General features: G+C 40.8%; 1 protein-coding gene across 2 annotated transcripts in view; it reads left to right on the top strand.

Moving 5' to 3' along the window:
- EGFLAM (EGF like, fibronectin type III and laminin G domains) overlaps positions 1 to 17,511 on the top strand; it is a 76,291-nt gene that overhangs the window by 20,073 nt on the left and 38,707 nt on the right. For both annotated transcript variants that reach the window (XM_030237431.2, XM_030237430.2), the window contains exons 5-7: positions 4,066 to 4,183; positions 4,429 to 4,564; positions 10,937 to 11,103. In XM_030237431.2, the coding sequence (XP_030093291.2) occupies positions 4,066 to 4,183; positions 4,429 to 4,564; positions 10,937 to 11,103 (421 nt within the window). The remainder of the gene's footprint in view (positions 1 to 4,065; positions 4,184 to 4,428; positions 4,565 to 10,936; positions 11,104 to 17,511) is intronic.

Genomic DNA, 17,511 nt, shown 5'->3' with positions numbered 1-17,511 from the left:
AGTGAGGATTTAGAGATTATGGGGACAGTCAAGTAGTCAGACAGACAGTAGAAGGGAAGAACCAAGTCTGGCAGTTGGAGAGGAGATGAAGAGGGAAAAACCGGAGCCAGTCCAGAGAGAGCCAAGGAGGAGGAGGAGCACAGGAAGAGGCCAGCCTTGCAACGCCCAGGAGGAAGGAGTGGGAGACTAGCTACTAGTATAAAACAGTTTGAAAGAAATACCAACTCTCCTAATGGCTTTGCAGCTGGTGAATTAATCAGATTGATTATTTCCAGTCCTGCACTCAGTCCAGTCTGCTTCCTGTGAGCAGTAAACAGGTTGGGTTTATTGTGAGCACAAAGCGAGCAGGAGGTGCTGGGGTTTGGATGGGAGAAGGACAGCAATTTCAGTGTGTAACTGAAATCCCTAGTATCAACAGCCTTTGCAAACTTTTGTTTTCTGAGAGCTATTTTAGGAATAGAGAAGTCTCACATGGTTGGTGGAGCTCACAGAGCTTCTGTGGTCTGAAATAAGGGGAGTTTTTTTGGACCACAGGAGGCTGAGTCCTCTGGATGTACTTGAACCAGGACTATCTGGTTCAATCCTAGCTGAGCTGAGTCTGGATTATGGCATTTCAGAACTGAAGTTCCATGCTGGGCATTTTTTTTCTGCTTGATAAAAATAACACTTCTGAGGGGTACTTGTGGAGAAGTATGAATGGCTGGGATTAATCAGCTCCCAGCTGTCATTAATCCTCCAGGAAGTGGTGTTCTCGATGAAATGCTTTCTGTTGTATTCATACCAAACTCAACAGAAATCTGCAATAGTTTTGTGGTTAAGTCTGCATAGTTAATGTTTCCATCACTCCTTTCCTGGTGCTGGGTATGACCCTGCTGCTTTCTTGGAGGCTTCTCTGGGCCATGTGGGACTGCTGTAGCAGCAAGAGCTGATTTGCACTGCCTGTTTCTGTTTATGTGCCTGTGTGTTAGCAAAGTGGATAATGTATTACTGTGTATTATATCATCATAAAGTAGAGAATATGTAAGTGACAGCAGCCAGGGGAAGTGCAGATGCAGTACTATTTAATATAGGCGGTTGTTCTAATGGGGCATAATGTGCAGGAACACCAGTACACATAAAAAAACAAGAAAACTCAATAAAAATTAGTAGGCTTTAAAAATTGGAGGTTTTAGGCTGGGCACAGAGCCCTGGAGAGCAACACTGCTCCCTGTCAAATCACTAAACATACCAGTACAAAATGGGAAGTGACCAGCTGAGACCAGTAGTTCAGGGAAGGAACTGTCGCCAGGGGAGAGAGTGTCATTAAAACCAGCTCAGTTCCTGCAGCTGTACTGTAATCCAGAGTTTGATGGTTTTTTGGATTAAAACAAAACAGAAAACAGACATTCCTCTGGAAAACAATTTGTAATCCTGGTTTCTGTGAGGCAGCTTACTGAACCTCACAAACAGTTTCAACACACTTGTAGGGAAGGCGAGCTGTGTGGCAGAGCAGGGAGGGATATATGGGATAATCTGTGTGAAACTGGCTCCCCTACCACAGAAAAGGCATCACATTGCCTCACCCCATTTGACAGTGTGAGATTGCAATGAGAATACCAAATGTCATTTGTCAGGATTTTAGCAAAAGAGTCATGCAAGGCAAGAAAGTGAGGTTGGTGACTATTGAAGCATCATCAGCATTTGAGTGTTGAGTTTGGGGCATCAGGCTTCAAAATATAGAGCTGATCTGAGTGGAGGGGGCACTACAAAAATGATGGAGATAACTCTTCCACATGCTACCTATATTTTTATAGGTATAAAAATATTTAAACTAATATTTTGAAATATTTTTAAAAAATTTTTATAGGTATAACCCTATATTTTGGGTTTGAGACCTGTCTTCTATATACAAGCAAAAAATTAAATATGTACTCCAAGGCTACTGGACAGTGGGGCACAAGGAACTGTGTTTCTTTTCCAGGATCTGCTCTGAAAGTGTTCCTGCTGTGAGGAGGGTATTCCCTGACATTGCCACAGGTCAGGGTAGCTTGATGGTGTCCTGAAGTTTTGCTTATTCACTGATATTCTGATCCTTGAAGATTAGATGTTTGGTTTCAGAGATACTCACTCTGTGTTTCAGGGCTGTGTTCATGGAGAGGCCACTGCCAGAAGAAGTCAGGTAGCCATGTGTGTAAGACATGAGAACACCTTGCTGAGGTTTTGAGGGCACACACATTGAACTTGCTGAATACCTTAGCAGATATCAGGGCTTTGATCTTGACTGGCCAGGCACTTAAAGAAATTCTCTCAGTTCAGTTTATTGTAGAGTTGATTCTGGAGGTAATAATATGAGGCACATACATGAATATCTAACTCTCTCCAAGGGCCAAGTTCCTGAATAGTGTGAAAACAATAAGACAGACAATGAAGGATTTTTCCTCATAAGCATGAGTGTAATAAAAAGGAATACTGGCAGGAAAAAAAATGCACATAGTTTAAGGGCAGACAGACAGTATGTTTGGCATGGAGGATTGAAAGGCAGGAGCAGGGGCATCAGGTCTGTTACCAGGAGGAGGTACAAGGTTTTCAGCATCTGGCTTCTCAGATCACATTGTAAAAGACCTCAGTCCCTTCAGCTATGAGACTGAAAGACCCAGATTAATCTTTCAGAGTGAGTGTTCTTGCTGCCTCTCTCTGGACAGTTACCATTCCAGCATTGTTATCATCCCAGTTTCATCTCAGACCTGTCCAGATCATTCGAGCAGATCAAGGGTAAATGATGAAAAAACAATATAGTGGTCAGGTGATCCACATTAATAGGAAATCAGTGTTGGAGCTCCAAAACCACGTCCACAGAATGACAGATGGCAGGGTGGTGCTGAACAATAATAATAATAATGAGTAATAATGTAAGTTCCCCAAAGAGTAGAGAGGAAGTGTTTTTTTCCAAAAGACCATCAAAAAGAAATTTAGCAGTTAATAAAATTTTGGGATTGTTTACTATTTTAATGCAACTGGAAGTGCAGATTTAAAGTTTGTTCCAATATGAAGAAGAAGGAGAACTCTGCATTTTCAAATGTACTGTGACTAACGTGTTTAACATCAGAGAATGAAAACCAGAAGAACAATAGCTGTAAAACAGGTTTTTTGTAAGTGCTTATTTTTCACACCGTAACAGTCTGTGGTCTAGAACCTGATATTTCTCTTTTCTTGTATATGCTGTCAAAATTCATAAATCAGGGATTAACATAGACATTCCAGGTAGGCTGCAGGTAAAGAATACTGAATTTCTTTTCACATGTTGCATTCTCCATTAAAGATCAGATCTGAGTGTCTGAGGCTGATCCATGCTATGTGAAGCAGCCAGTGATGAAATGTAATGTTTTGGTGATGTTTTCTATTTTTTTTTTTTGAGCAGGCTCCTCTAAAGAGTATTCATCAGCCCAAGCTCTTCACATGGGGCTGAGCATTGCCTCCTTTGCAGTAGTTGTCTGTGGGTTAATCTTTCTGTGTTTATGGCAGAAGGACAAATAAGGGAAATGCTCGCTTCAGGTCAAGGCTGTTAGCTGAGCTCATAAAATTGTGAGAGATGATGGGATAGGACTCTGCTCCATGAGAAATTAAGGATCATCGTTTCACACTGCATCAAATTGCTTCACTCTCAGGAGGTTTTATGGCCTCTGAATTTAAAAGAGAAATAAAAACAAACAAGAAAAAAAAAGGGGGAAAACACACCAGACTGATACCAAATACTAGCAGTTGGCTCAAAAGAGGGAATAATATGTGTCTTTGACTTCACCAGTGAAAAAGCTGGATAAAAAATGCAAATATCTGCAACCTTATGAGTTATGCTGAGAAATGGGTCCAGATCAACCTAGTGGATTCCCCTGGGGCAAAGCTGCAGCTTGAGAGGAAACATGATTCTGTTTGTGTTTGTTGTTTCTGAGCTGTACCGGGGAGGGGACAATCTTCCAAGGAGCGTAGAGGGAGAACACCATGTAAGATCCCTGAGTCCCAGCTCACAGCACCCTCCCTAGTCCCACAGAACTGCTGTCACAACGTGCTTGTCTGCTCTTGGCTTGGCAGGATGTTGTTATTGGCGACCTGAAGCCAGGCACCGCGCACCGCGTTAGCGTTGGAGCGTACAGCTGGGCAGGGAAAGGACGGCCCAGCATGCCCAGGGAGGTGACAACTTTATCCCAAGGTAACTCTGCCTGCAGGGCTCTCTTGCAAAACTGGCAGGGCAGATGTCGTAGCACGCACACCTAACCTCTGTCACGTGCAGTATCACGGTATTTCACTGGTACTTTTCCACGGATGTAGGGTTTTAGAGGGGCAATAGCATGCGGGGAGAAGCCTACGAATTTGATTCCTAAATCAAATTGGTTGTGTGTTGTGTGTAGCAACCCAGCTGCTTCTCTAATGCTGCTCCTTTGCACTTCTTTCTAGATAAGTGCATGCCTCCTGCGCCACCCTATCAGCCCCAGATCGTGGTGGTTTCTGATTCAGAAGTTGCATTGTCCTGGAAGCCTGGAGTGAGTGAAGGGAGTTCTCCCATCCAGTACTACACGGTGGAGTTTATCAGGCAAGTTTGCTAGTGGAGTCTGAATTTCAGTGTTTGCACACTGTAGTGTTTTAGGGCTTTTTTAACCTCAACTGCACTATTCAACTGCATATAGATATGATTTATTTACTTACTGTGTATTGTATGCTTAGTTTTCCTCTCAGTGTGTGTTGAATTACCATGGAAATTTAAGAACAAAACCAGAAAGTACCCAGTTTGTTCTAAAATCACCAATAAGTTATACTTTCTGATAGAAAAAAAAAAAAAAATAAGGTCTGATTTGATCTTTTTCCTCTAACAGCAGCCTGGTTTAATGAAGTTTTTAGTTTCTCGTGTCATCAAATGCTGTCAAACTGAGAAAAGGATGCTGAGAAAAGGATGTTTGTCAGAGTGGTTTCCCTGGGCTTCTTTAGAAAATAATCTGAGGACTGAAAATTCAGTGTGTTTGACAGTTTTACCTGGCAAAAGTTACAGTATCATAGAAATACCAGTTTTGGAAGAGACCTTCAAGATCATCCAGCCCAATCATCAACCCAACCCTGTAGCCCCTAAATGACTACATCACATAACCCAGACCCAGACACCTCTTGAACTTAAAGTCATTTTGGTCTTGTGCTTGCAGAATTTAGACTTGCTTTGTTATGCTAATCAAGTTTACATGAAATGTTGATCTCTCTGTTTAGATGTGGGGGGAAAGGTGGGGTGTTGGTGGGGTGCTTTTTTTTGTTCTTTTATGATGAACTCTTAAAATTCGCAACAGTAGAACTGAACTGTCAGAAGTTTCCAGTCAAATTGCTTTTATAAGCTGCATAAAAAGGGCCAGGAGGAGGTGAATGTATCTGCAAGCATAAACAAGTGTCTGTACTTGACTGTTCATATGCTTGTGGGAGCTAATATCTGCATACAAATCTATTTATTTTTATTTGTCTCAATGTTTACCCTTACAGTGAGTATAAAATTCACCCTTTTAATCCTTTGAGCAAATACTTGATTCCAGATTTTAGTTGAGGTTCCTGGAAAAGAAGAGAGAATTGATTCTTAAACTACTCTGATGTGTAAAAGGTAAAAAAAATTTGTTCTTAGGGAAAACATAGTAATTTTGAAAAAAAAATCGTTGTTAGAACACACAGGAAGAATGTTATTTTCAAAGTATGGGTGCAATCTAGAAGATACTGATATAGCAAAAAGATATTGATATAGCAAAAAGAATACCCAGACTGAAAACCTACTTGGTAACTGAGTCACTTTGTATTTGGGCTCAAAGCCCACATATTGAGTTGGAGGCCATCCAATATTCAGTGCACTGCGAGGCAGGACATGAGGGCTGAAGATACTTATCTCCTTTGTCTAATGTCTGCTGTAGACCTAAAGAGAAATTTCTTCAATATCTATTTTTTTGAAGACAATTTTTATCTGAGCTTTTTGCTCTCTCTCCATCTCTTCCCTCTCATTTGCTCAGTTGATGGGGAGAGGATTTTTTTGTGTTCTGCTTGACTGCACAGTGGAACCTGGAGGCTTATGTAAACTTCTTCAGAGCAGCAGGAGCCTGCTAATGGAAGAAGTGGGCACCATCATCTCCATCTGACACACTGAAAGTGCACCCTTGAATGTTTTTGTTCAGCCAGGGAGTGGAAAGCTGCTGTTTAGGTCAAAAGATGCAACTGATTGAAATTTCAGTGTTTCATTGGCTTTAGACTTTGGGAAAGAATTTGCTAACAGCAAAATGTTTTGATTACATTGTTTAGTTTGAGGTTTAAAGCTAAGTTGAAAGTGCCTTTGTTAATCTTGGGATTATGCTCTCTTAGACTTGGAAGCTTGGTTGTATATTTGGAGTAAGTTCAATGAGCCATAAGCCCTAATGGCAGCTAAAAGTAAACATTTAACTTCAAGCTTCCTTGTCTTTTGCTGCATATAGTTTTAATTACTATAAAATGTATTATCATGAGTTAAAGCTAGTAAATTAAACCAATGTAAGACTAAACCAAATCAGTTCAAGTAAATGAGAACTGGGTCCTCTTATGTCAAAGAAATACACCACTATCCTGTGATTTTGCAAAATTAATAACTTTCTAATGCAAATCTGTGATTTTGCTTGGGCACAGCACTAATGTCTAAAAACTATGACATTGTTTTAAGTCATTTCCATCTCCTTAGAATTAACTTTATGATTTTAACTATAAGAAAAACATGCTGGGACAAAACACTCCTCTCAGTTGCTCAGCTGTGATACTGGGTAAATTCATTGCGTTCATCAAAACTCAGTATTTCAATTGTTTTGAGATACCAGAATCTAATCAGAGCCAGAGCTAGCCTGCATCCTGTGCCTACTCAGGGTCTAAATTTGGTGCTTTATTTAAACACTTGCCCAAGGGATTTCCCTTGGGACCAAAGGAAGTAGTTGGTTCACTACAGGCAGTGGAGGATAGCAGGCAGGTTCAGATACAAGATGAGCTTATTCAGGCTCTGCTGTGCTGCTGACTAACAGAGGATGCTAAGGAGATCACAATCCCACTTGGGTAAATGCTGAAAGTCTGGAGGGAGACTGATGGACTCACTTTTCACTGGATAGTTCTAAGGGAATGTGCAATAAAACCAAAATATATATGTCTGTGCACCTTTGTAGGCTCAGTGTAAATATTCTATTGGTTAATGGTGAGAAATAGTTAATGAAAAATTACATTTTTATGAAAGTCTCTAAAGTGAGACCCCAGACTTAAGCATACAAGCTTCGGTGTTTTTCCTAAAGATACTATGCAAAGTTAATTCTTAAAAATGTCTTGGATATTTTCACTCAAATACTCCAAATACTCAGATTTTTAATCTGTTGAGTACCTACATGATCTTTTAAACTGGGTGATTAACTTATCTGAATTTTTATAGCCACATAGCAGCTACAGAACCACAAGTGTTTAGCAGCACATGCCCTAAAACAATCAGGTCACTTTCTTTTCATCTCATTGGTATGTAGATGAAATCAAAAGCTTTTAATATTAATCTTGGCATGCAAAGGAAATTTTTCAGTATCTTGGTAGTGACATGAAACTGCTGCAGTGAACTCCAGGCAGGTTCTGCTGATAAAACTGGGAGATTTATTAGTATACAGATGTTAGGGTGGTGCAGATTCAGCATAGCGTTGTGCACAGATTTCTTGATTAGTTTGAAGCCTTCCCTCTCCCTCGCAGAAAAATCTGTCCCTGAATCCATTCCCTGCTGAACTGTCTCTGGCACTGCACTGAATCAGACTGTCATTGTTTGCTTTTGTTTGCAAAGAACCTGAAACAATAGATCTGACCAGGGAGACACCTCCCAGTGTCTAGGAAAAAATACTTTTAATACTGTTTCCCTGATTATTGCATGAAACAGGCATATTTGACTCAGTATTTAGCTCACTGCTTGTGAGATTAACTCCTTGAAAGAAGAAGTAACTGATGAAGAAGGAGGAGTGAAAGATATTAGGGAAGAAGTGCTTAACAACATTAGATTGTATCAGAAGAATATTTAACAAGAGAATAAGTTACCAAAATTGTTCACTTTTCTTTTCCTCACAGATGGCCTGGCATATCAGTTGATCTATTTTGCACTAAGTGTCACAAAAATGTAAAATAATAATAGTTACTAAAAATAATATGTTATAGTGCAGTATATTAGACAAGAGATTTTTCCATTGCAAATGATGATGTATGTACTTGTCATCATATTTATTATTTGTTGGAATACTTTTAAAAACCATTATAAGATGAATTTTCCCCTTGAGATGAGTACAAATACAGCACGGAAGAACAATCAGAAATGTTGGGGGATGCTTCACACTTAAATAATTTCCAGGTGATTTTAAAAGGAAGTTCAAGTGGCTATAAAATTGCTGTTCTCTGCATCAGAGAGAATTCCCTTCTTGAATTGAATCAGTTTCCAAGTTACAACATAAAGTAATAATCCAAAATTTTGGGTACATTTGGCATGGAATTCTGCCCTTGGTTTATACCGTCCAGTCCTATTGGCTTTAGCCATATATTTATTATCTTAAAACCACTATGGCTTGTGTTAGATTCTTTCTGTATAGCATTTATGTGTCGGAGTGGCACAGCTGCATCAAGAGCAGGCAGTGTCCATGGAAATTGTCTGATTTCCCCAGTCACAGATAGAGGGCTTGGAGCTGCCCTGCAAGGTGCTGGGGAACGTATTACTGCAGAAAAACGGGAAAAGTGGCATCACAATGAGCCCATCCAGTGTAAAAGTTGGCAACACATTGAAATACAACATAAAAAAAAGGACCAGGAAGACAGTTTTCAACAAAATGTTCTCATCTCAGGGAACATGGGAGCTGGCTTGCCCTGGATGCACTCACCAGCTGAATTTGTGTTCCTTTCCCCATCTGTTTGCCATGTTTTCATCTCATACTGTTTTGTTCACACAGGGAGCATTCTGGAGAAGTAGCAAAGGTCAAGTGATAAATCTCCCTCTTTCCCTCTCCTTCAGCTGCAGATCCTTACATGTTTCCAGGCATTTCCTTTATTATAAACTTCTGCAGAAGGAAATGTTGGGAGGGACAGTCAGTGTATTTGAAGCCTAGCCTGCTGTTTGTGTTATCTCCTAGATCTTTTCAGGGTGCAATGCCTCCTTTGGGACCCTTCATCAAAGGTGTGTTGTTTCCACTTGGGTGGACACACAGGCAAGGTCTGTTGCAAAGAGGCAGCCCTTGAGCTAGCAGGAATTCCTTGGATGGGAATTAGAACCAAAAAAGGATGTGTACAGGAAAATTGAAAACACTACTAAGCGAGCCTTTGGAAGGAGGCAGTGTTAACAGCTTTCTTTTGGAAAACACTATATATTTTCATTTTGGCCCAGGCATCAAAAGCTCAGAGGAGGGAAACAATGGAAGAGTAGCCAAAATAAATGCTCTTCTGTCTACCAGGAAATAGTGGTGAAGGGTGACTTAAGATGGTCTGTTTAGCTATCATTACATCTTGTGAGTTTGTCTGATTTTGTTTTTATTTTTAGCATGACAATGAAATACTCATGTCCTGTGTGCCACTGTGTGCTTGAGACAGGCAGCTGGGAACCACTGCTCTGCCACTGCATTTGCCATGCTGGCACAAAGCAATGGACTTCAGTGATCAATAAATCTTGTATTGACCACTAAAAGAAAACATACATTAACTTTGGCATTTCCTTCCAGCTGAAAATAAATAAATACAAAATGCCTGCCTTGTGCTATAATTTTTAATTTGAAGACTGTTGGAGACGTTTGCAGCTAGTCCTGTGTAAACACTGGTAGATTCAGGGTGGACTTGAAGGTTATTTCCTGTAATAAATATTGCAAGAACACTTGAATAATTTTCTTTGAAAGTTACTTCTGTCCTTATTTTACTTCCATAAACTTTAATTTAATATTTTGGGTGGCCTAGAGTGAATGTTTATATTATTGTGTTGTTTGTATTTGTTTAGCCTCTTATTTTGTTCTCTCTTTGATAAGAAGAGGCCGCTTTTGGAGGGAGTGGAAATGGTGTGAAAGCATCAGAATACTCTCTCAGAGTAATTGCAGTTCAAGTGCAATGTGCCTGTATGCATGAACTTCAAACACTTGATAACAAACTGCCATGTGAATGGTTATACTGGTTTCACTTGAAGTATAATGGCACCTAGAGAAGTGATTATTGGCAGTCAGCTTCCAGTGTGAATTGGGAGTTAACCAGGCATTGTCCAAAAGCAGCTGTAGGAATGTTGCTACAAAATCCAGGTACACAGGCCATGTTCTGTGCATTATTGTTCTGCGGGTTTTGTGGGTTGTCTGTGTGGGTTTTTTTGGTGGTTTTGTTCGAGATTTTTTGGTTTGGGTTGGTTTTTTTTTGTCTGTTTTTCTGAAGAGAAGACTTTGGATCTGTATGTTCATATGTAAGTGGATTAACTTGACTACCTGGGAGATCAAATGCTGGGTTCTCATCATGCTAATGCTTGTATATGTTTGAAGGGACTTACTGGCATTAGAACACAAACTCTTCAGAAATAAATCAAGACCTTTCCCTTTATGCAAAGTATTGCTTTATACAGCCACATAGGGAGGTGGGAGCTGTGGGTAATTGACCCCCACTTGAAAACTATGAATCCAAAATCCTCAAAACAGATAAACTTAACTGAATTTGTCAATGGTTCCTTTATTTTGTGAGCAAAATCTGAGTAATTTGTTTGTATGATTATACAGTTTTACAATCACAGGCTTCACAGCTTGGTAATGGTGGTTTGCACAGTCTGATCCTTTAAGAGCGAAGGGTTTCAGTGATGAGTTAGCAGACTTCTGTCTCATTTATTAGTGTATTCCCTAGAAAAGTATAAATGCAGCTAATTTATACAGCCAGCTTTAATTATTCAAGATCTGGTCTTTGTTTGATCCTCAAGGCCAGACCTTGACAGCAACTGGACGGTAATAAGAGAGCAGATCCAGATGGAGTCCATGGTTCTCAAAGGACTTCTCCCAAACACAAAGTATCAGTTTGCCATCCGAGCAGCAAACTCCTTTGGATCCAGCCCTGCCAGTGCACCGAGCGACGTCATCCGCACCTTCAGTGAGTACAGACACCTTTTTGTTACTAAAGCTGAACAAAAATGAAGTGTATCTGTGAATAAAGTGTATCTGGGATAGCTGTGGAGACCTGCTGGTGGAAAGAGTTGCTCTCCAGGCAGTCACCTCCATTCTGACTCCTCTCAGTCCTGTCTGAGGAGCTTGCAGCAAGCACCCTGTAAAAGTCCAGCCAGGAGCAAAGATCTGGAAAGACCCAGGCAGCATCACTCTCATGCCATTTCTTTTCTCTGGAGGTCACTGACAACTATTTTTGGATGACTACTTTCTGAATTTTGTGCTGGCTTCATGCAATACTGATAAATTAATATCATGGGGAAAAATGAGAGAGATGAGTCTATTGTTCATTTTTTCTGTTCTTTGAAGCTGAACCCTTTATATTACATTTATAATTTCAGCAACTCAGAAAGACCAAATCAAATTGTACAGTTTTCTGAGGAGTAAGACTCTTAACTATTAAGCACAGTCATGAAAATAATGATATAAGGAAGTAGGCACCCCTTTTTGATCAGAAGCTGTGTAGCAAAAGTATTAGGTGAACCTGCCAACATCCCAACTTGTTAGCTATTGTATTTACATTTGTGTGGCAATATAGACCGTGCCCACTGCAGGAAGTGTTGGTCCAGTTGCTGCTGGGCTTCCTGAGGATGCAATCCTCTGCCAGTACCAGTGTCTCTGGAGGCTGACTTTAGGGGGCTGTTGCTCCTCACCACACCCACGTTCACAGCTTGTATGTGAGAATCCCAACCAAGCCAACAGAGAGCATATTGGGAATTGCACAAATCAAATCTTCTAACAGCAAAAAACCCTATGTCACAGAGAGAAACAATGGAAGAAACAGAGCCAAAGCCAGCAAGGTATGGGGACTAACTGAGCTATATCATTAATGTTCCAAACATTTTGTATAAAAATGTGTATCAGTACTTTTAAGTGCCTTTTTTTTCTTTTCTCACTCTCTCAATTGCAAACCATCTCTAATTAACTAGGGAAAATAAGCAGCAATTATTCAGGTAGGAGTGTGAGCTCTGCAAGAAGAGTTTGCATGCTGCATAAAACATAAACAACATGCTTAGTGATCCACCAATTTAACCTGATAAAGATTTATTTCCTAACTCCCTCTCTGTTTTGGAATCCCTTTTCTCATTGACTCTAATATGGCAGTTTCCATTCCTTTTGTCCCTCTGTCATAAATTCAGTCACTTGAAAGGTTTGCATGTAGTTTGCTATGGCTGCTGAGCTCATAAGTTTAACTTCTGAAGTAAATGTTTGTGAAAACCTTGTGCAGTGTACTCTGGAGTTCCTCAGCCCATGGATCCTCCAGGGCCAACTCCTGCTGCCTCAGGCACACGTGTGCTCCTTGGTATCTTGTTTATCTTTGGATGTTAGCAGCTGCATCCTTTGGTCAGAAAAGATAAAGTGTTTAGCTCTGTTAATAAGGGTGGAATCATCCTCATGCTGTGCCTATTACTGCAGTACTCCAGGGAAGGCGCTTTGCCTTGGAAACTGCTTGTTCTGCAGAGGCCTGCCAAGATGTCTCTAGAACATGGGTTTCTGTCATTAGAGCTTGGAATCAAATTCACATCTGGTGTGCATAAACATTGATTTCTACTGAGGTTCATACGGGACATTAGCTTGGTTCTATATGCCTGGACCACATCTGAAAATTCAGTATATTAAGCATTTTGCACTGTTCTTTGATTGGGCTTAAAAAGTCTGTGCTGGCCCAGAGTGGGCACATTGGTGCTGCAGTGGCTGAGAAGTTGGCTTCCCTGCTCCAAGGGCCTGGCAGTGCTTGGCAGAGACCCTCATGAGCAGGCAGAGCTCCTGCAGCCCAGGGCCATGTCATGTCCATGATGTGCTCCAGCTCTGCTCCAGGCCACTTGTACTTGGGGCTATTTTGGTGCTCTGGACCCTTTGGCAAATGCAAATGTTGTTCTTTTGTCAGTGTACTATTTGAAAATAGGCTTAAAAACTACATATAGCCACTACCCATGGAAACCTGCATTATCTTCTGGATACCTGTGATCACAACAACCAGATTTGTGCAGAGCAAGGAGTGTTGCTCAAAAGTGTCAGGGATGCATGCCTGTGGAAATAAACTACTTGATTTTCTAAAGGGAGGAGTGTAGCTGAGATGATCGTGTAGCTGACTTGATAGTCTAGCTGATAGCAGTTCTCACTTGTCTTTTCTTGTGGTGCTGTGTAGGAGACTGACTTGATGCTAGCCAGATACACAAGTACTCTGTGTGTTAGTAGAAAAGCTAAACTTTTGTCGGGAGAAAATTTTTCTTCATTAAAGCTGTGCATAGCCTGAACATTTATTTTTCCCCAAAACATTAAAAACATCTGAAGAATGATTTAATGGATGAGTTTCAGAAAAAAAAAAAATCAGTAACATAAAAAACCCGCAAACTACACACTGTGCTCAAGGGCATCCAATTAAAACTCACTGCTAATACACATTTTGTATCTGAGGGTACCCTCCTGCTTATAGCAGCCAGAAAGCCCAGAATTTTGGTTCAGTTAATCACTCATTTCAGTTGCTCAGGTGTTCAGCAGGTTTGAGGTCCTCAAAGTTTTGTGGTTTTCATCAGTGACTGCAGGAGGGCATGTGCCATTCACAGACACCTGATAGTCCCCTGGGGCTGGCTCAGGTGGCACCAGTTCCTTGGCTGTCTCAAAGTGCCACCAGTGACCTCTTAGTCACCTGTGTTTTTGAAAAGGTGCCAGACAGCTGGTATCTCTGAAACTGAAGCACCTTTTTTTTCCAGAATGCACATCATAAGAATTACCACCTTCATTATTACCGTGGTTCCTCCTTGTACCTAGGCAGTGAAACATGCCACGTGCCACAGATTCTTGATGCTATCATCTGCCTGCCTATATATTCTTCAGAAATTCCTGAAATATCTTGGAAAGCTGGCAGAAGTTATGTCTGACTCCTTTGCATTACATTTAGCCCACATGGTGCTGGCACTAAGGTCCTTAGTATGTTTGGATTTTAAAAATTTGCTGTTTTATTCTTGTATATGCCGGATTTTTTATGCATGACTTGACATAAGTAGTGTTTTTCTGATGTTTATTTTAATTTGTTAACAAATTCCCAACATTACCTCAAACGCAGAGGACCTTCAGGGTCCATGATGTCTTGCACAGGTTCTCTTGCAGCTCTTGCAGGCAGGCTGGGGCAGAGATGAGTCCATGCTGCTTGGGGATGTTTGCTGTTGTGGTTTATCTCATCCTCACAGGTAGTTCACTCCCTTTGTGTTTAACATGGGGGTGGATTTGCAGTACTCTTGACTGCATTGTTTCAGGTCAGCATAGGAAAACACCATCTTGGTTTGCTCCACTAAAGGGATGCTGACATTTTCACCTAATGTGACAGACCTCCCAAGGTCCTTGAAAATAGAACATGTGGCCTTGATTATAAGCAGTAACCCCCTTACCTACTAAAAAATGCATGCTTCGTTAATTGCTCCGTTTTCAGGGAGTAAAGAGAGGGCAAGTTTCCCCAAGGGTTCTCATTTATTTGTGATTTGGTTTCATTAATTTTTTTCTAGAGGGAAATGGTGCAATAAATCAATTTTTTGTTGCCTTTCTTAATTAGAGTTGCACATTGTGGGTATTCACCTACATGGTTGTTGAGATTTTGTTTTATAAAATCTTTCAAAATGTCATGGACGATTCACTGGAAAATAAATGACTGCACATACTCAGTTTAGAAACAACAAAATAAAACAAACAAAAAAAAAGTCATCACCTGCATTGCTTGAATACCCTTCATCTCCTCGGGAAACAGATGGAGTTTGCACTGTGCCTGCAAGGTCACCAGCCTTGGGCTTTACCAGACCAGCAGAGGAAGTGTCTTCTGTTAAAAATACCCTCCTGCTTGCCTCCACAACAAACGTGACAGAAGTGACTGCTAAAGCAGGGCACATCCTTTCCTCTGTTCCTGGCTGTCACTGCCAGGATCACACAGAGCAGGGCATTGCCACATTGCTTATATATTCTGCATGGAGCTTGAATGTGTCAGCTGAGGCTCAGGCACAAAAAAAGGGCAGTCTCTGGGGCCCAGACCTTGATTTTAATGGTGGTGATGTGTCCCAGAGACAGTAAATGGAGAAGGCCAGAGACAGTAAATGGAGAAGGTTTTCCACAGAACTGTTTCCCACACACGTCCAGAGAATTTACAAAAGCAGTGTTGGTAATCGTAGGGACAGTGACAAAAAGCAAGAGACGGGTCAAGTGACATGCAGGGTCACACTGTGAGTCACTGGAAGGCACAAAACGTGTTTTAAAATGTTCCTGATGTATTTTGGATTAAGACCTGTGGGGGGTTCTGGATGGAGCCAGTCTGTAAAAACTTCTGCTCAATCTGTCTGTGTTACAGTGCCCCCTGTTCTACCTCCTGCATTCTCTCATGTCTCTTCATCAGTATGAGGATGGCAACCTAATTAGCAAAACAAAAGTTTTTGTGGCTTTATATTTGTTTTGAGAGGGATTTCTTTAGTATAACTTAATCCCTAATTATTTGGAAAGAAGCTGTCTAAAGTTCATGACCCCCACAAGTTCTTCAATTATTTGTAAAACAGGATTATAGGACTTGGTAAAAGGTCTTACTCAGACTTCATCTCCTTATACACTGGAACACTGATTTAATTAAATATAGCCTGCTTATAGTCTCTGCAGTCATTGTTTTGGTATTTGCAGAGTACCACTTTGCTTAATTGTCCCTGATTTACCACCCATTACGAGATGAGCTCTCCAGGAAAGCAACACAGTGCACTTAAGAGATGGGCTGGTGTCGTGGTTTATGGAGAAAAAGCCCTGTTAATTTCTCTGCCTCCTGTTTTGTAGTTACATTGCATCACATCACATGTGGCTGTCATGTTATGTCCAGTGAGCAAAGGCTAAATGCAGGGAAGAACAAGCAGGCTGAGAAGCCCTTGGTCTGATACCTCATCAGTCCTGTGTGTACCCGCCTGTGAAAGTTCAGACATGGTCAGGGGTGAGTCCATCCAGCAGCTGCATTGCTACCAAGTGCATTACATGTTACCAAAACTGCTCACAGATCAGCAGGAAGAGCAATGTAGCATGTGCTGGCTGAAATGCAGATAGCTAGAGTCAGGAAGGGGAAGAACAGGAGAGCTGGGGACCTGTGGATATTAGGACATCTTTTGAAGTCACACTTACTCTGGTGACACCAAACTTAGATGGTGAATGTCTGTGAAGAAGGGCCTCAAAGCAGTCTTTCTACCAGGTACAATAAGCCATACCTTCTTTCTTCTCTCCTGGCTCTAAATGTTGTGCCAGTTCAATAACGTGAAAGGAACCATTGTCCAGTCTAAAATAGTGGGTACATTTGGTCTCCCGAGGTCTTCTGTTGGAAAAGCATGGAACATTTTGATCTGCTGGATGAAAGAGGCACACCTGCTGTTTGGAGAACTGCCAGTGTCTCCTAAGCTACCGCATCTCATTGCATGCTGGTGGTTATTGATGTATTTTAGTGATAACCACTCAAGTCAGGAGAGTTACATTTCTGTGAAACTGGCATGACATTAAAATCATACCCATACATGCAGGTGTGTTTAGCTGAATATTAGTTCCAGACCTAACGTTTTCCTGTGTATGAATATACAGATACTTCATTTTCTGCATTGCTTCATTCCTGCCATCCTTATCAAACTTACATCCCAAGAGAACTTTTGATTTGGAAGGAAAAGAAAATATGACAGCATTTTGACCATAACAGATGTTTATTTTGTAGCTTATGACTTCTAAGTCAGAAAATGAGTTTGTGTATTACAGTTTGTTTGGATACAGATTAGATTGTTTCCCTTGACCCTTCATTGAGAGTTTTCCCTGCTTTATTCCAAATTATCTTTATGTCTTCCATTGCTCTTAGGCAAATTATACTTTCATACATTGAAAGAACAAAATTAGCTCAGAAATACTTTCAGATATAATATAAAGGCAATAAGTAATAGTGCTGGAACTGATACAACTTCTAAAATGTTTAACTAACTTCAGTCAGGGGTTTTGTGTGTCTCCACCATGGGGAGAAAGGAATGGAAGTTTTTTTTTAAGGGACTTCCCTGGGCAATGCCTGATGAGCTTGATGTCTCAATGGACTGGGAGCTGCCAGAGGATGCACAAAGAATTAACATTAACCATTAACAAACATCAATGCCTGATCATCCTCCCTGGTGTGTCAGAGCCACCTGGTCTGGGAAAAGATCAATAAGAGAAAAGATCAAGAAGAGAACCAAGAATGAAGACTTAATTAGCATCAAAGGCAAAGGGATCAGTAACCAGTAGAAAACCAAATACTAAGAACTGTGTAACTTAGGACCAATGAACCAATGGATTTCTCCGGGTTTTGACAGTGTAAGTA

Source organism: Serinus canaria, chromosome Z (genome assembly GCF_022539315.1).
Source record: "Serinus canaria isolate serCan28SL12 chromosome Z, serCan2020, whole genome shotgun sequence".
In the NCBI taxonomy this organism is placed as follows: Eukaryota; Metazoa; Chordata; class Aves; order Passeriformes; family Fringillidae; genus Serinus; species Serinus canaria.
Note: the sequence above shows the minus strand (reverse complement) of the source record. Positions and strands in the feature narration are given on the sequence as shown.